The following is an 18,395-nucleotide window of genomic DNA, read 5'->3' on the forward strand; positions in this document are numbered from 1 at the left end:
CAAAACATGCAAGAAGAAAACATTTGCAGAAACATAGTTGATAGATGTTATCAATACCCTTATTTATTAGTCATTCGATTGAAATTCCACTCATCTTGTTTTCAGTTTATCCTGAGATATTATATTTTGAAGTTACATACCTCATAATATTTGACCGAAATTGCTCTAGTTACATACCTTTCATTGTATTCTTATTTATGTCAACCACAACCTTTATTTGTGATGAGCCTGAAGTTTATTGCAGCTCTAATAAAGGCAGTAAAATAACATCCATTGGGTAAGAAATAATTATTGCAAAAAGTGATCAATTTAAAAATTTAGGAGTAAAACGAATCCTTCAGATATTCAAATTATGAGATTAGCTCTACGAGTCTAGTTTTTAACGTGAAGAAACAAACTGAACATTGATTTTACGTCTAAGACAAGTTTGAAGTGGCATTATTTGCTAATTTTTTGCTTTTAAGATAATGAAATAAATGTTATTTTATGCCATCGAAAAAATTGAGCGCTAAATCTTTGCAATAATCCCAAACATGGTTGTTCCTTTTGTCTTGCCAAGAAAACGCACCTGGACGTCTGAAGTTACATCGGAACGGGTGCTAAATCGGAATTGGTAACCACCGTGAATATACCTACCTAAATACCTCAGAATTCACTTGTTTCTTTTCACAATTGTCAATCCGTCACTCAAATGAGTTCTTTTAGAACAGATTCCCATGAAACTCAGTGCTACCAACGCCCATTATCGATCCCACTCTGGACATTGTCAAAAGTATCGGAAATTATGTCCATTGGGCTTCTTCCAAACTCTGTTGAGGAAATATGGAAAGGAGGAAAACACCAGATTTGAGTCCAATTCAGTGGATACAAACATGGGTGCTTTGACAACTTTTCTCTTAACGTTCTTAACAGAACACATATGTTCTATTAGATATTTAACATGGACCAGTACCGCCATACTATTTGATCGTGTTGCATTTATTTTCATATGGATAGGTTTCAGTTCCTAATCACCGGTCATTTCAATGCTGATTTCTTTTACGTTATTGTCTTATCTACGCAAAAAGTTATTGAGGTATAATGGCAATCGACTCGACGCATCTGCTTCTAGCAAATATGTATACAACTCGATGACGATCAGCCTGCTTGAAAAGAGAACGAAAATGGGCGCCTTTCTGGCAAGCAAATTTGTCTTCTTCATTCATTTCTTAGAAGCGTGGCCGTTTTTCTAGAGGTCAATTCAATTTTGTGAATTTGGTGCTACAATTCGTTATTTGGGATTGAACTGGAGAGGTCAATTGGTGTGCGAGGGGGAAAAATTTAATAAAAAGTGGGAAATTGGTCGATCAAATTCGAATGATTAAGCAATGATTCAGGACTAAATGCTGATGTGCGTTCTATATACGTATTCCTAGTATATCTCGTTGTGGAAAAGAACAGCAATGGTAACCCCAAGAATCCTTCAGTTCATTGCCAAAGCCAGTAAGGGGTGTTTTCCTAAAAACACTGACTGCAAGGAATAAACCATTCAATCACAGTTACAGCTTTTTTGGTTTAGAAAGGCAGACAAGAGTTTAACGTTTAAGTCCAGAGATAGTATCACGATGCTAACTCTGTACAAGTAGATTGTCCAACCAGATCTTGAATATGCCTCACCCATTTGGGCTCCAATGAGTTCAGCAGGTTTGCAGAAGGCCGATTAAGTAAGTCCAAAGATGTTTCACTAGGTACACTGAGGATATGAGAGAGCTCTCGTATTGTATTGGGAGAGGTCAGAAAGGTTGGGACTGTACAGTACTCAGAGAAGGTACGAGAGGTATCTGATATTGTACGTTTTCAAGGGCATCCATGAGCTTTGTCCCAACCTAGGATTTAGGGTCAATTCTAGTGACCAAATGGCAAAAATCATAAATTACGATGGGAATCGAGTGGAAATTTTGAACAGAGACTGCTAAGACATATTCACTTCAACCTTGTTCCGGATAGTTTTCAAAATTAGTGATTACACGGTATACTAGCCATACATGCCATTGCCTCGATCCAGCTAATTGGTCTGTGTAGCTAGCAATAAGGCCTACATTAAGACAGTGTCAATGATGTGATGACCCACGTGATTCATTTGTGAGGCTGGAGCCTACATCTAAGTTCACATATCCTGACATTGAAGCTGGTATTATTTGTGCATGGGCCACTTTTCCACAGGAGATGGTGCGGTCCTAAAGTAATCAGTTTCCTTAGTGACTTTCCGGCGTCATCACTAATTACGGAGACCATTGTGAAAACCATTGAGGTGAAGTTGAATGGAAAAGGTTTCATCAACCTTTGCACAAAATTTCAATCTGATACCTAGCGTTATTGTTAAAGTAAAACATTTTTCTCTGTTCCCATACTTACTGGTCATGGTGTACATTAATATCCTTTTGAGCTCCGCTTTACATCGTTCCAGCTTTTTAAAGATAAGTCACGGACATATTTTTTGCGCTAATATCAGTTTATCTAATACACTTAGTAGATCTTTAGTCTTAGACACTTTAGACGCTTAGTCTCTTTATCTTCCCAACATCAATTGTCGAGAATAGAAGAAAAAAAAACCATAAAAAATGATTGGTTTACGAAAGCGGTTGAGCCAATCCACCACTACTCGCATGACTAACCTGATCTTCATATAACATTTATCAAGCCCTTTCAACAATCCCATGATAAGGGCCGATTAGCTTGTTCTACATATGGTGAAGACCAGAATCGATCGACTACCTCGGGTCAATCTGGTTCATATCATGCGGTTGACACAAGACTAATGAGTCCCGTTAAGAACCACATGCATAAGAGTCAATCACGGCCAAAAGGGTTGACTTATGACAGCTCTATCCAGATCCAGGCATTGTTGGCCAAGAATGGAACAATCAATCATCAATCAGGGTGTATGAATGGTTTGTATTTCCGGGCGCTTTTCTTTTCTTTTGAGGAGTTCGAGTTCGCGTCGTCACACAATAACAAGAGAGACCCGGACGAGAATTCTCACGATAGAGCACAAGGGAGGAAGGGGCATGGGGAAAGTGTTCACGGCTTTTTGGACACGCCTACTTTGGCTGGCCGTATGGTTCGCCCGTGAAGCGTATAGCCTACTTGTTGGACGTCTAACACAGTATTGGGCTCTTTGTCGGGATGTGGGATCTGGAACAAGGCCTCATGTCGATGGGGGTCGAACTTCTCCTCCACCGGATTATCTTGCTCCAGTCCGTGACGTCGGAACACTTGGAGCAATTGGCTTTCAGTCAAGGCCAGACCTTGATGCATGTCCTTTAAATATTGAGACTCTTGGGCTAGAATCTCGGGCGAAACCCCGCCAATAGCTTTGTTGAGGACGTCGGCCACGGCTAAGAGGTCTTTACAGAACCCTTGGATGCCAAAGATTTTGGCGTCGTCGATCTGTTTGGTGAGGCGTTTGCGCATGTTGTCGCTCTCGGCAATGCTTCGACGGTACTTGTCCATGAGGTCATCACACTTGGCTTTCAGCTCCTGATTCTCCTCCAGGAGTTTCGTTTCCAATTCGGACACTTCAGCGGCAGAGTCTTCTTGGCCAGTTGCGGGTCCACCTGCCGTCTTGGCCTCCGGATCACCGGTTTTGGTGGCATCCGTGGATTGATAGATCCTGTGTAAGGTCAGTGAGCCACGTGGCGGCGAGGTCAATCTCGAGCTCAACCCTAAAAAACAAGAACATTCGAGTGAAATCCCGAGTCGGCCTATTGGCGATGATTTTCGGGTAAATAAAGCCTTTTAGAGGGTACTCATGACGTTATTTTGCAGCCGTTAGTTAGCTGTCTCATCTGTTATAAAGTAATCTAATCTAATTCAACCATACCTAAAACGGTTCTATCTATCATCTTCAAACGTGCGCTACCTGTATGATGGGTTTATTGCAACGACCAATTTAAATCGTCATTAAGGCAATCAAGTATTCAACCCACATCCATTAACCACACAATTCAAATATTGGGGCGTTCATTAATTGGCGGCAACAAATAAAGCCCAAACACTTTTAACATCCACTGAGAAATGAAGAAAACACTGTTTTGCCTCAACACCCCTTAGACTCAAGGGTGGATGCTATAAAATATAGTGTTCAGAAATAAGGACCGGATTGTCCTACCTGAGATGGATTTCTGTGTGTGAAGGGCCCGCAGGAGGGCTTTGACGGGTTGATGGTGGGGCGCACGCAACACCACGTTGGGACACAGGCCCAAGGGGGATCCCAAAACCCGACCCACCGCCGAGGGACTGGCCATCATCAATCTTCGACTGATGGTTTTTTAAGCTCAAATTAAACCTCCAAAAGGTTGAGATCAGCGGCACACACGCTCTCAGTCACGGAGTTGCAAGAACACGGCATGGAAAATGGAGGGTGTCCTAGTCAGACTGGATTTGAAGGGGAAAAAATGCCAAATATGTCTCGGACATTGAGCCAGCATTATGGTGGTTGGAAAGCAACTTGCCAAGATGGGTGGCTGAAATGTGATGTAGTGGTATCTATGACTAGAAATACATTTTTAAAAGCAAAAAAGAAACAGGAGCTAACATAGCTGAGCGCTCTAGGAGGTCAAACCCCGGTGCTGTAATTAAAGCCTTTGCTTCTTTGCTTTGCCGCGAGAAGACGTGGTGGAATTGGTTAACCAAGCTGCCACGAGAGAGGTCTCCGGTTTGATTCTCCTTCCCAACGTTTCCAAGCTGACAATTCGGAAATGATTATGATGAATTAGGATTGGAAACCGAGTAATTGGGATTGTGATTAGGTTTTTNGAAACCGAGTAATTGGGATTGTGATTAGGTTTTTTTTTTTTTTTTTTTTAATGGACACAGGTTTGATGCTCAGAAAATGTGGTCAGTCATTTGTGTGTCCCAATTCTAAGGCAAATACTATGAAATAATGGGTAGTGCAATCATACTTGCAATGATACTTGATACTTGTTCAGAAGTGCTCTGGGTTTGTTCAGTTTTTCATAATGCCATGGCTTGCTCATAAACAAAAGCTATGGCAAATGATGAGAATGCTTTCCCCTGGCTCAGCCCAGATCAGCCTCTTGGTAGCTACTGGAAGGTCAAAAAACTGAATTTGAAGCAATAGTAGTAATTTTGGCATGCCTGCTTTCGGCTGATGTTCTTAGTTTTACATACCCAAACATGCCTTCATAAATTCAGGGCTGCCGTTTTTCCCTTCAGTTGTCCTATTCTTCAAACCATTCTTAACAAAAATTGAGGCCGAATTTCGAGATTTAACCTGCCACCTTTCCCTCCAAATTCAATCCCAAATCAGATCCATCTTGGGCTAAAAAGCCAAGGAAAATACTTTTGACATTCTGAGGCTGATGCAATCGCCCTCTGACGTCATAAGGCGACTGACATCACAAGTAGATCCAAATCAAATTGTTTTCATCATGCAATTCTTTCATAGTTCAGTAAATTCCAATGAGTGGAAATGAACGGATTTTTTTCTTTCAATATCAAATGTTCAAAAAGCCTTCCTATATCATAATCGACCATGATTTATCGATATAAGCCACATGGACCTTCGCGCCAGCCATTTCAGCCTAGAATTCGGCCGATTCCTACCTGGTTCGGTGGGAGCCAGCCTGCTTGGAGTGACTACTTTTTCAGGCTGTCCTCATCAGTTCTTGAATGCGATTACAACAGTGAAGAATAACATTTGTGAGTGGTGAATTTTAGGTCCAAGATGGTCTAGTTCCGCAATCTTTCCCGCACCTCGTGTGCTGTACACCAAGCACAATGAAGTAAGTGTCCCGGGGATGGGTTACAATATAACCAAATAAGCTTTTGAGTGCTGATTATCGACGACCTCACTTGCCATTCATCTGTATCATAGAGTGATGGTGTAGTAATCATCAAAATGAAACAGGATCTTGCATTTGGGATTAGACCTGCATGCACTTCTCACGATCTCTGTGATGGTCACTCATTGGATGCGTGATGTGAATGAGAACTGGGTAGGGCTTTTGAAGCTCTAACATTGTCCAGTACATGCATATATGTATGTTGGATAGGTGAGACATGACTGACGTACATTGGAACATAACAACATACGTTGTCCCTGGAATAGGGTTGGTATCGTCTGAGTGACTTTAAGATTCAGTAGGGTTGGTTAGAGTAATCATGCCCTGGGTTCGTGACCGTTCATCCACTTGGGGTTTAGATGTTCGTTCGGGTTAGAGGGACCAAGGTGTGGATTGCACCATACCTCGTCACCAGATTGAAAAAGGTATCTATGCGATCTATGCGATTGAGAGTCATAGTACGTTGGACCTTTGCATGAATTTGGGAATCCAATTAGTTCTTTTTTACTCTTTTCAAGACCATCCCCCCACCAAAAAAAAAAAGCTGTTTCGATTAATAACCCTGTTCGCCTTCATGTAATCGAGTATGAGGGCATAATTAGTATACATCTTGCTTATAGATGCCTTAGATTCGAGTTGAGATATCTTAGGATCAGTATGAGGAATGTGCACAGCTTGCTGAACTCAAATTCCATCGTAAATACACATTCTTAATTCAATGGTGGATCTAAACTACGGTACATATTTGTAGTCCCCAAATGCATTGGCTCGAAACAACACGATGGTTTTTATACTCGACCTATCACTACTCACCCTTAAAGCACAAAGCCACATCGAAGGAGGAAAACCATAGTCCATTGACGTCACAGGGGAGGAAGGATAATTTCAAGGCGTAGAGTAGTTCGTTACACAACCATTACTTGCCAAACTGTGTAATGGCGTTACTCTTTTCAATTATTTCTCCTGAAATTCAAATGACCAAAATTTCAAGTTGTTTGGTCTCATCAAACCCATACTTCTCTAAATCAATGTGTTGTTGTTTTTTGTTTCAAGCAGTCCTAAGAATTTGAAAGTTTTCCTGTCAACATGTTAATACTAATGACCATTGATATTGTTTATTTGCTTAGCACTGCATTATTCACATTCTTGGCTATGTTTGGTTGGCAGCATGTTTGCCAAGCCAATGTGGAAATGCATAAACGGAAAATCATTATTTCCAAAGTTTGTACTGCTTAATGGCTGAAACTTCGATAGCATTTAATCAGATGTTTTACTTCCCCAAATATTTAGCCTATTTTTAAACAATAACCGAGCATTGGAATCAAATGTTTTGCAATTTTCTAGAGTAAATCTTGTTTTGGTATTTCACATCTAATACAAATATTTGCCTTGTCTCGACTAATGATTGTTAAAAATTTGCAACCATGACACCAAAAGTCACCATGGAGTACCGGAATTAGAAATCCTCAAGCTATAAAGCAACCTTGATGGAGAGAGTCATTGTAATGATGAGAATTGGGAAATTTGGTGCAACATACTCGAGCCAAAAGAACAATCATATCTTTTAATCCAATGAAATTTAAATGAGGAGACATGAAAAGTAAAGCAACAACAGGATTTGAAACCACAGGCATCTTGCATGTTGCTATAAGCTATAACAATTTTTATGCTGATTTTTCGTATTCAGGATGCATCATATGAAAAGAATAGAAATGGCAATGAATGTTAAGATTGCCTGAAAGCTTTTAAGTTTCTTCAGTTGTCAAGAGAGACACGAAATATTAAAGGCCCCACCCTGGAGCGTGAAAAGAGGAACGAGTATTTTTTGGGTTTTGGGAGTCGTTACAATTACACCTTTTTAAGATGATCTGGGATTACAGTTTCTTTTTCGAAGAGAGGAACGAATTGTAGTGATTTCGTTGCTACCGCCCTGGGTACTTTAACAAGGAAATGCGACTGAAAAAGATTGTCAGTAGGGCAGATTATTAAATCCTTTATAATACCACACTGGACAACAAATAAAATTGATAAAGCATTTTAACGATAAGCTCGTTTGACGTTCGAAAAGTTATTGAGATGCGAGCTTGACGATCAAGATCGACTGCAATCGAGGAAAGTGAACCAATTGGGTGCTAAAGAAAATAAAACGTATTAAAACTAATACCAAACTTTTGAAGTGCAGCAAAATTAATGCCAGATTGTTGATTGTATCGCTTTATTCTCAAACTTGTTCCATTTCAGGTCGTTCATCATGTTTTCGCCCAGTGCCCGCCCGATCGGTGCCCTAATACAAGAATCAACCCTCAACCGAACCATACCCGACTCGACTTTGACCACCCGCCCATCATTGAACAGCCAACATGTTTTCTATGATGGAAATGGATCTTCAGGAGTTCGGGGACTTCCCCGATCTCTTTTCCAATGATCTCCTGGTAGATGCTATCCAGGATACGACCGGCGATGCGGCTTGTTACCACGACCCACTAGCCGGGCCGGTCAACATCAATCAACAAGATGAAGACATCCAAGCGATCAAGAAAGAAAATAACATCTTCCATGACTTTCTCGCATTCGCCCAAGAAGTCAATGCCCAGCAAATTCAAGAGACTCGTAAGTACCCTTGTACCTCACTTTGAAGATCCCCAATTTGAATACGAATGCGTTAAAATCGATTGCATTGTTTGCCCTCAATCTTTACCTCTCATCCTTTTAGCTACCACTCCCTCATGGTCCGACTCCGAGGCCGTTTCTGGTCCGGTTTCACCGTCCTACAGTACCAGCTCCGGTTTTGGAGACGAGGATGTGGCCATGAATGTAAACGACACTCAAACTCTCATCTCTGAGATGGAAGAGTTTCTCGTGGCTCATGAGACCCAAAGTGTTGATAACTCCCTGGATTCCTCGGTGGATTCGCTCAGTCCCAAAGTCGGAAATGATCGTATCCTGGACGACTTGATGACCGGAAATGTTACCGTGGACTTCAAGGAGAGCCAGAACAACACCAGCGTTCTTAAAGGGATCGAGCAAAGTCTGAGTGGATGCATGAGCATCAACAACATTTCGGAGATCATCACCGAGGACGGCCAAAAGATCGTGATCGTCATTGCCAATGACTCGTTTGACAATGGTACGTTGACTCTCTCTACATGATCACAAAGACAGGAGTAATTAATCTCATTTCTTCCCCAGTTCCATCTCCATCAGGGAACACTCTCACGGATCAAAGCGCCCCCAGCCCTGTCCCATTGTCCATGCTCGCTCCATCGCCACAATCGTCGTACGCCAGTCCATCCCCGGCTTCCACGTTCAGTGACGATACCGCCGATTCAGATTGGTCGCCATCCACGAATGACGAGGCTCCCGGCAAGCAAGTTCGTAAGACCATTGGAGCTCGTGCCGCCAAACGGGGCCCTTACAAGAGATCCACTCACAGCACCAACATCAAAGACAAGAAGGAGCGCAAGAAGCTTCAAAACGTGGAAGCGGCCAGACGATATCGTGACAAAAAGAAGAACGAGCAATCCACCATTGAAACCGAGGAGAGCATCCTCGAGAAAAGAAACTTGACCCTCCAAGGCAAGGTCTCCGATATCGAGAGTGAGATCAAGACTCTGAAGAAACTCATGGTTGAGCTTGGCTTGATCAAAGTCGAATGACTTCGATATCCGTGTTCTTTACCCGTGAATACTCATGAAGCTTGATTACTTGGATGTTTAATCTATTTATTGATGTTAGAAAAGTAAGGATCCTATCCCACCCCCTCTCCTGATTTCGATGTGTTTGCTAATGATTTGCCAAAAAACGAAACGTTGTGGCTTAGTTCTACGCTTAGTTTTGAACATCGTTTTGGATTTGGAAAGTCCCTTAGAAAACACATCAAGGTCAGGTTCTCTGAAGATCTTAAACCGAAACTTTGGCTCTCTTGAAAATGAAGGAAGGTCTTGGATTTTAGACCGACTGGATGAAAACGACATGCAAGGAGGAGCTTCATGTGTAACGACCTTGTCCACCCCACATTCTATTCTTGTGTCATAGTGAGAAAGACCCTGTTTCAAGCACTTCAAACATTTCTAATTTCTTATCAAAACCAGACATAGTTGTAAAAACGAGAAGATGTTTAGAGCCACAACTCACGATTTACCCCCACTATTCTCTACATGTACAAATTCATGATTTTAACCAATAAAACACTTTGTCAACTGTATGTAGTGTGCCCTAAAAGAGCCGCTCATCAGCAATTGCTTACTATGTAGGTGCGAGACTACGTGGATCAGAGATTTGAGTTGTACAGCCACTCTCCATGGAAAAAGCTGGCTTGACCTACATGCATGCCAGAAAATTTGTTTGAAACATTTTTCCTAAATTCCAAGGAGTGGTCTTCGAGCCTCAACGGAGCACATGATTCTTTCAAATATATCTGGCTACACATCATGTATCTTCCAAGTCATTGATTGGGCTCAAAATTAATGTCGGCACATGTTGGCGTGCTTTTTAATATTAGAGTATTGAGGGAATCAAGCACATGAACATCGGATTAGTTTCTAGTCGAAATTAGAAACCCATCTACGTTAAACAAACTTGAAGACAATTAAAACAACTGTTTTCTATTGGTATATTGTTTGATGGCTTGGCCAGGTTTTAAAATCTTAACCTTTTCTTGGTCAGTTGTGACGTAGCACTTTTGAAATTCGTTTATACCCGATCACATTTTGATAAAACAGCAAAGCCTTTTAGAGACAAGAAAGGTGCAAAAAATGAGCCTGAGAGTGCAAAAAAAGGCCAAGGTGTAATAAAGCGTTACAAATAAAATCAATAAAAGAAGTCATGTCAGACCTGATTTTCAAGGTAGTGCCAATTTACAAGGCCCCCTTGCAAAAAGCCAAGTTTTGCCTCAGTTTTTTTTTGCAAACATGCGGTGCTTCGTTTTTTATATTGGGGGGTCAAATTGTTCCTTAGTTTGATTTGTTCATTGCTTCAAATTGTCCGCTCATCGATCAAAATAAGTAAAGGTGAACCGTGATATTGTGAATGAGCTTCTTTCAATTCATTCTAATTCTAAATATAGGTCGGTGGAAATCTGAAATAGTCAATATTGGTCAGAATTGTGTAGTTTACATTGTAAATCATGTTTTAAATGAAAAAAAATAGTGAACAGTGGTTTGCAGATTTGCAGATACTTCTACTGAGCACACTCGTGCTTTTGACCGATTGAACATACAATTGATCTACTCTTTTTAAACATTCATCCTGTCATACACACTGTGTTTTAAGGATTAACACAATACAATAACAATACTAGAATGCTAGAGCAGAGATCTTAGAATGCAATTCATTCTATGATCAACTTAATCAAAGCACGTCTCATTCATGAAAGTTTTAGGTGTATTACTACAAGCTAATGGAAAGTTCGATGAGCATATCCAGTTGAAATATATGTGGTTGGATATATTGTACGTTCAAGTGCAGAAATAGTGTCACGATGCTAACTCTGGATCAACGTCTACGTATTCCCTACGAATAGTAGAGGGCACCAAATTAACCGGTTATAATTAAAATTAATTATAAAAATTCAATTTTTATATGATATTTGGTCTACCAATGAATTTGAATTGGCAGACCGAGTTAGGCCTTGAATGTAGGGTTGATCTGGAATGCTATCTAAAAATTTGTCCAAGTCTGACTTGAAAGATGCAACCGGATCAACAAGGCCTACGTATTTCCTACGAATATTAGAGGGAGGCAAATTAAGCAATGAAGGAGCCCGAGAAAGAAGAGATGTGGACTTCATTGTTCGAACTATCCTGGATTCTCGTGGACTTGAAGGTGCTCTCAATACGCACATTAAGCCTCTACGGTTACTAGAATTGACCCTAAATCCTGGGTTGGGACAAAGCTCATGAATGCTTTTGAAAACGTACAGTTTCAGATACCTTTCGTACCTTCCCTGAACATTGTACAGGCCAACCTATTTTTTTTTTAAATTGAGAGCCCAAAATTATTGACTGCATATTAACATAAACAGATTATATTCGATATTTATTTGATATGATACGTTTTGAACACGTTGATGCCTCTCTCCTTTCTCGGGCTCCTTCAGTGTTTAATTTGCTTCCCTCTAATATTCGTAGGGAATAGCCCCCTTACGCTGCACGAAATATGTTTTGCGTTCTGCACTCCAGAGGGCGCTTTGTCATTCAGCCTCTACCAAATAAAGGAATAAAGGGCCGATTGGGCCAATTCCTTGTTATTGAATCATAATGCGTTTGTGTTGTTTTTGACTAATTATATCAAAATCTTATTCATAACTAATGCCCACATAATGTCCGGAAAAGAAATTGCTACATAAACTGCTCTTGCCTTGCCTTCGACGCAATCTACCGTGCCTCTTCCCGTTTTCTTTGGGCCATGTGACGTTGGAAATAAGGGCCCTTATACGTAGGCCTTGTTGATGCGGTAGCATCTTTCAAGTCAGACTTGGACAAATTTTTAAGGAGCGTTCAAGAACTAGCTCGTTCTGCGAACTTGTGGGTAGATCAAATATCATTTAAGGATCAAAAGGTAATGAATAGACGAATTATAACCTGTCATTTTCAAAGTACTGGGATTACATTCTCTGTAGCGGTGAGAAAAGCCCGTGATAACCCAAAACATTAAAAAATATATTGTCTTTATTGTAGCGCTCGTTATTTGAATGAAGATTGACGCCACAACCGTGCAAGAGGACGTTGGTTGTGACGTAGGTTTGCATTTTGTATCAATGAATGTATTAAAGGTTGAACACGTGAAAAGCCGGGCATCAAAGAGTTGTCAAAACGATTGTGGTTGACAAGAAAAAAAACTTGGTTCACTTTTAAAATATTTCTTGATTGGTGAAAAATGACTTTATATATGAAAAAGATTTTTTTCAGGAGGTGAGACACTGGAGGTTGCATAAGAACATCGCCGGATTCCTTGAAAATAAGGATGCAAGTATGACAATCTTGCAGAAAAGTTGATTTGAAAAAATCGACAGTATAAACCGAATAAAACCGGTTCAATACCAACGTAAGTGTGGAAAAAACCCTGGAATTGATAAAAATGCTGATCCAGACGATCCCAAATTTGATGTGAAAGTTTTCAAACATACCAAAATCCTTGAATTTTCAAGCAGAAATGTGACCATGAAAATCGGAAAACTCAATTTTATGTTCAAAAGGTCAGAGTTAAGGTCCTAGAAAGCTCAGATTGACCAGATTACAAAGGCCAAAATGGTATGGTATGAACAAAATGAAATCAATGTTGTGCCCAAAGAATGGAACTCATAAATACGCCCAATCCAAGAAATTTGGTCATTTGAGGAAGGAGCTTTGAGGAAAACATACTTGACCGTGAAAATTAAAGATGAATGCCACATGAAGTGGTTATGGGAACTTAGGAAGGTCGATTTTGACCTCGAGCAGAATCTGATGGCTAGGGTCAGGAGCAAAGTAAGGTCTCTGGCGCTAAGATCAATTAAACTCTGCTTGATAGTTTCATTAATTTTTTTTTTTTTGGTTTGGTTTTTCACGGGCTTTTCTAACCGCTACAGGGAATGTAATCCCCAGTACTATTAAAATGAAAGATTATAATTCGTCTATTTATTACCTTTCAATTTTTATATGATATTTGGTCTACCAACGAATTTGAGTTGGCAGACCGAGCTAATCCTTGAATGTAGGGTTGATCTGGAATGCTATCTAAAAATTTGTCCAAGTCTGACTTGAAAGATGCTACCGGATCAACAAGGCCTACGTATTCCCTACGAATATCAGAGGGAAGCAAATTAAACAATGAAGGAGCCCGAGAAAGAAGAGAGTTGGACTTCATTGTTCGAACTAGCCTGGATTCTCGAAGACTTGAAGGTGCTCTCAAAACGCACATTAAGCCTCTACGGTCACTAGAATTGACCCTAAACCCTGGGTTGGGACAAAGCTCATGGATACTTTTGAAAACGTACAATATCAGATACCTTTCGTACCTTCTCTGAGTACTGTACAATCCCAACCGTTCTAACCTTTCCCAATACGAGAGCTCTCTCATTCCTGTGATGTTCCTAGTGAAACATCTTTGGACTTGCTCGACCTTTTGCAAACCTGCTGAACTCATTGGAGCCCAAATGGGTGAGGCGTATTCAAGATGTGGCTGGACAATCGACTTGTACAGAGTTAGCATCGTGATGCTATCTCTGGACTTAAACGTGCGATATATCCAACCACACATTTGAAAAGCCTTACCCACCTTCAGCTGGATATGCTCATCGAACTTTCCATTATTTTGGAGGACTACACCTAGATCTTTCATAGATGAGACCTGCTCAATATCTTTACCTCCATTATCTACGAGTGGAGTATTTAAAGGAGTTGACCCAAATGTCATTGAGCGGAATTTCATTCCGTTCAGGGCCATATTACTCTCAGTTACCCAAGAGTAGATTCGATTTAAGTCCTTTGCAAGGCTACTGGAATCTTGGCCATTCCTACCAGAAACTAACTTTGTATCGTCAGCATAAGAAGAGAGACTGGCAGTGATACTAAGCTTTTGAAGCGGGGCAACGAATATTATAAACAAGAGGGGCCCTAAGATCGAACCCTGGGGAACACCTGACTTGACATCATGTATGTCACTAAGGGATCCCTCAACCTTAACCAATTGCTTCCTACCAGAAATGAAACTTTTTAACCAATTGAGAACCCTGCCTTGGATCCCAATTTCATGGAGCCTGTTAACTAAAAGCCCATGATCTACCTTGTCAAAGGCCTTGGCAAAGTCGAGATAAACTACATCAACTGATTCATGACTCTCTAGTCCCTCAATAACCCGCTCAATATGTTCAATCAGTTGGGTAACCGTGCTAAAATGTGCTCGGAACCCATGCTGGCTAGGAGGAAGGACTTCATGAATATCAAGAAATTCAACAAGTTTGAACTTCATGATCTTCTCAAACACCTTCGCAATATTCGAAGTGAGAGAAATCGGCCTGTAATTACTGGGGAGCGACTTATCTCCCCCTTTAAAAATTGGAACAACATGAGCTAACTTTAGTGAAGATGGAAACTTGCCCTGATCCAAGATGCAGCGCATCAAGTACGAGAAAACAGGAGCGAGAACCAGTGAGCATCTCATCAGAAACTGAGATGTCACACCATCAGGACCAGGAGAGCTGGAAAGCCTCAAGTCCCTTATGGCCTCTAAAGCATCTTGATCTGTGACTACAAGATCATCTAAACGCTCAGCTTGACTAACCATGTCAATCTCAACAGACTCATCTTCAGAGCAATGAGCTGTTGCTTCCGAACTCAGTGGGGTTGAAAACACACTAGAGAACTGATCTCCAAGCATGTTAGCCATAGTCTCTACATTGCTAATGGCTGCCCCATCAACCTCAAAAGGCCCAACAGAGTGTTTCATTTTTCTCTTAGAGTTCGCATAAGAGAAAAATGCCTTCGGATTCGACCTGACCTCCTGAACCACCTTACTCTCAGTTTGTAACTGGTCATATTCGATGGAGGCCTTAATCTTACCCTGAACTACGTCCAACTTTTTTTGGAGACTAGCCACAATTACTGGATTCGAAGTGCTCTTCAGCCTTTTTGCTAGTTTGCAACTCTTTTTGAACAAAGTCTTCCTATATTTTGGAATTTTTGTCCGTGTACCACCTTTCGGAACACATTCAGAGATTGCTAAACTGGAGCAAACTTCCTTAAAAACTGAAACTAACTTATCAATGGCTGCATCTATGGACGATTCCTGTTTCAGAATTGAAATCAGGTCAAGTTCTTCTAATCTTTCTATAATCAACGGCCAATGTTCATCTTTGAACTTGAACTTAGCCAAACCGACCTTTTTGGCCGGTTTTACTCTAGAGCACGCCGGCTTTTGAGTAATGGTCGACCCTATCTCAAGAACATGATGATCTGACAGATTAGTAGGTGTCACATGGACATACTGGATCAGATCAGGGTCATTGGAAAAGACCAAGTCGAGAACGCTATTCTCTCTAGTGGCTACACCAACGTGCTGGGAGAAATTGCGCAAGATCGCGAATTCTTCCAGCTTTTCGAACGACTGAGATGTCGATTTCGAAATGGGAATATACCCATCAGGACTAACCTCCCACTCTACAACGCTAGCCGGAAAATTAAAGTCCCCTACAAAGAAAACATTCGAGCAAACTGCCAGGTCCAACTCATTTCCAGTGAATTGGAGAGCTGACGAAAAAGAGCTTGCTGAACAAGAAGGGGGTCTATACATTGTAACAATAGACAAATCAAGACCTCGAAGATGACAAACTAAGACCTCTACTTCTCCATTCGACATTTGTACATGACTAATGTGCAAATCATTCCTAACATATAGGCATACGCCCCCATGTGGGAATATGGGATTATCAGGGCGTATCCTATCACAACGAACTAAGTTGAAACCAACTATGGTTAGTTCTTCATCTAAGACCCCTGGCCGAAGCCAGGTTTCTGTTATAGAGATGAATGCAATCTCTCTCTCAACGGCTAGTTCTTCTAAGATCTTAACTTTTGTGCTGTCTTTTTTAGAAATCAGACAATGCACGTTCAAATATAGCCCCTTTACGGGCCTCTCTTTTGACGGACCAAGTTCACAAGATCTTGGACCATCCTCTCCAACCGTAAAAAATCCCTCTTATCAACAAAGCTACGTTCTACTGGAGGCAATGCATGAGCTAATGGGGATGGTTGGGTTTGAGGAATGGGTTGGGCAGCTACATTTGAATAGGAACGTATTTTGGGAATAGGGGTGGGGCAAGGAATATGAGGGAGGAGAGTTTTTATAGGAATAGGGGTGGATTGGGTATTTGAAGGAAGAGGAGGGAATTGGGAGAGAGGGTGGGGGGTAGGAGGAGAGGGAGGGAGGAAGCTAAATGGGTTAAGGAAGGGGGGTGGGGTGGGATTAGGTTTAGGAATAGGGTCAGCTCTAAAACTACGAAACTGAGCTATCCTATTTCTCGGCTTTCTTTGCGTCCCTTCAACATGGACGGAGGTACACCGTACATTAAAGCATGTCAATTAGGATTACCCTTGCATATGGTTATCTATGGATATGGTATGGATATCAGTTGAACAATTCCATTAGAAGCAGCAGAACACAATAGAGTGATTTGAATCGAAAATGTTTGTGGTCTTAACCTTCCCGTCTATAGTCAAGTGGTTCATGGATAAGAGAAACAATTTTGTAATCCCTAAAAGCAGTAAACATGCGCTAACCAGAACTAATTGCAGGTGGTGGGTGTGAATAAACCAGACAATGCATCTGACGCCCAAAAGATGTCCAGAATATTTTCATCAATGTTTCTTCAAAATGTTTCGTTCGTTCAAATTTTCGAGCATCGCCTTTTTGGTACTTTTTTGTCCTTTTTACAAATGACCGGCTGTGTAGCTTGTTAAGAAATTAGTCAAAGAACCAAAGAGGAGAGAAGATCTAGAAAACCTGCTTGGAAAACCGAGTTGCAATGACTAACGCTTCTCCCGCAGTCTAAAACCTGCTTTAAAAGGCGCTCTCGGAACTTTTTTGTCTCCAGTAGTGCTCATCTTGCATGTCAGACGAAACGTAAAGATGTGGCGCACTTTGTTTTACACTGCTGTGATCGGGTGCACTGATTTTGTCGCATCAACCGTAATGGCAGACCTTAGATCGAATGTGGAGTATGGGCCTTGTGGCCATGACGTGATTTTTTACAATCCAGCTCAAAATGAGTGTAAGTAATTTCATGAACGTAAACTGGATTGGATGCATTCAGATAATTGAACTCTGGATTTTTTTAACCATGATCAGATTATCACAGAAATTGGAGGCAAGAAGTACTTCATCCGAATGGGCACAGCCGTCAAAGCTTACAGGCTATATTGTCTAGTGTAAGTATGCCATATGATTGTTGTAGTGTAGGGGGATAGGCCAAAGATGATCGTTCTTTTAGAGCAATTGCACATGGTAGTGCTCCATTGGATAATTTCGTGTCTCCTTTCCAATTTTGATGAACTTCCTACTTGCAGCCCGCCGTTGCATTCTTGCAATTTGGAGTGCTCCTAATTTTAGGGGGAGCATCCTTAGTCACAAGCATAGAAGCCGCTACCAATGATCGCGATTTGAGCACATTGCGCTCGCATTTCAGTATTGTTTGCGACGCAGTGCGGGTGGCTGGAGCCGTTGATGGAGACGTTAGTCCGACACCAGCTCCAATTACTACAACTCAGGCGCCGCAAATTCCTGATCCAGCATGACCAATAGCCCTTATGAGGATCAACGCAATCATTGACGCCTTGAAGATGGTGGACGCATCGACATGCGTTTTCTAACGTGGAGCAACTCAATGGAGAAATATCTTGCTACTTGTTTATGAATATATTTCTGCGTAAGTTGCAATTTTTAAGAGTGTGTCGTCTCTCTTTAATAAATTTAGTTTTGAGTAGAGAGCAAAATAATACTTCATTTTTGATAGTACTTTGTTGTCAAAGGAATGGTATATTTTTTTTAAAAGGCATTGTGTCAACGCCGAAAACA

At 41.0% G+C, this 18,395-nt stretch overlaps 4 protein-coding genes across 4 annotated transcripts; 2 read left to right on the forward strand and 2 right to left on the reverse strand.

Moving 5' to 3' along the window:
- Positions 1–2,914: 2,914 nt before the first annotated feature.
- On the reverse strand, positions 2,915–4,429 carry LOC131878010 (grpE protein homolog, mitochondrial-like). The gene is made up of 2 exons (XM_059223892.1): positions 4,151–4,429; positions 2,915–3,704 (listed from the first exon to the last, which is right to left on the reverse strand). The coding sequence occupies exons 1-2, from the start codon at positions 4,287–4,289 to the stop codon at positions 3,061–3,063; spliced, it is 783 nt and encodes a 260-aa protein (XP_059079875.1). The 5' UTR covers positions 4,290–4,429; the 3' UTR covers positions 2,915–3,060.
- Positions 3,061–4,286, reverse strand: LOC131888778 (grpE protein homolog, mitochondrial-like). Its single transcript, XM_059237711.1, has 2 exons — positions 4,151–4,286; positions 3,061–3,704 (listed from the first exon to the last, which is right to left on the reverse strand). The coding sequence occupies exons 1-2, from the start codon at positions 4,284–4,286 to the stop codon at positions 3,061–3,063; spliced, it is 780 nt and encodes a 259-aa protein (XP_059093694.1).
- A 1,199-nt stretch (positions 4,430–5,628) lies between the features above and the next one.
- Positions 5,629–10,050, forward strand: LOC131877981 (uncharacterized). The gene is made up of 4 exons (XM_059223857.1): positions 5,629–5,786; positions 8,088–8,456; positions 8,560–8,973; positions 9,036–10,050. The coding sequence occupies exons 2-4, from the start codon at positions 8,207–8,209 to the stop codon at positions 9,500–9,502; spliced, it is 1,131 nt and encodes a 376-aa protein (XP_059079840.1). The 5' UTR covers positions 5,629–5,786; positions 8,088–8,206; the 3' UTR covers positions 9,503–10,050.
- Positions 10,051–17,415: 7,365 nt separating this feature from the next.
- LOC131878035 (uncharacterized) lies at positions 17,416–18,377 on the forward strand. Its single transcript, XM_059223938.1, has 3 exons — positions 17,416–17,592; positions 17,670–17,749; positions 17,888–18,377. Exons 1-3 carry the CDS (start codon positions 17,451–17,453, stop codon positions 18,113–18,115), a joined length of 450 nt encoding a protein of 149 aa, XP_059079921.1. The 5' UTR covers positions 17,416–17,450; the 3' UTR covers positions 18,116–18,377.
- The last annotated feature ends 18 nt before the right edge of the window (positions 18,378–18,395 follow it).

The sequence above is a fragment of the Tigriopus californicus genome, chromosome 1, assembly GCF_007210705.1.
Source record: "Tigriopus californicus strain San Diego chromosome 1, Tcal_SD_v2.1, whole genome shotgun sequence".
Lineage (NCBI taxonomy): Eukaryota > Metazoa > Arthropoda > Copepoda > Harpacticoida > Harpacticidae > Tigriopus > Tigriopus californicus.

Bases quoted from the DNA above. Each gene is read 5' to 3' on its own strand.
- LOC131878035 (XM_059223938.1), top strand. From the start codon at position 17,451: ATGTGGCGCACTTTGTTTTACACTGCTGTGATCGGGTGCACTGATTTT. The intron at 17,593-17,669 runs GTAAGTAATTTC...AACCATGATCAG, and splicing joins CAATCCAGCTCAAAATGAGT to ATTATCACAGAAATTGGAGG. The intron at 17,750-17,887 runs GTAAGTATGCCA...TCCTACTTGCAG, and splicing joins TACAGGCTATATTGTCTAGT to CCCGCCGTTGCATTCTTGCA.
- LOC131877981 (XM_059223857.1), top strand. From the start codon at position 8,207: ATGTTTTCTATGATGGAAATGGATCTTCAGGAGTTCGGGGACTTCCCC. The intron at 8,457-8,559 runs GTAAGTACCCTT...TCATCCTTTTAG, and splicing joins CCAGCAAATTCAAGAGACTC to CTACCACTCCCTCATGGTCC. The intron at 8,974-9,035 runs GTACGTTGACTC...TTTCTTCCCCAG, and splicing joins CAATGACTCGTTTGACAATG to TTCCATCTCCATCAGGGAAC.
- LOC131878010 (XM_059223892.1), bottom strand. From the start codon at position 4,289: ATGATGGCCAGTCCCTCGGCGGTGGGTCGGGTTTTGGGATCCCCCTTG. The intron at 3,705-4,150 runs GTAGGACAATCC...CTTGTTTTTTAG, and splicing joins CACACAGAAATCCATCTCAG to GGTTGAGCTCGAGATTGACC.
- LOC131888778 (XM_059237711.1), bottom strand. From the start codon at position 4,286: ATGGCCAGTCCCTCGGCGGTGGGTCGGGTTTTGGGATCCCCCTTGGGC. The intron at 3,705-4,150 runs GTAGGACAATCC...CTTGTTTTTTAG, and splicing joins CACACAGAAATCCATCTCAG to GGTTGAGCTCGAGATTGACC.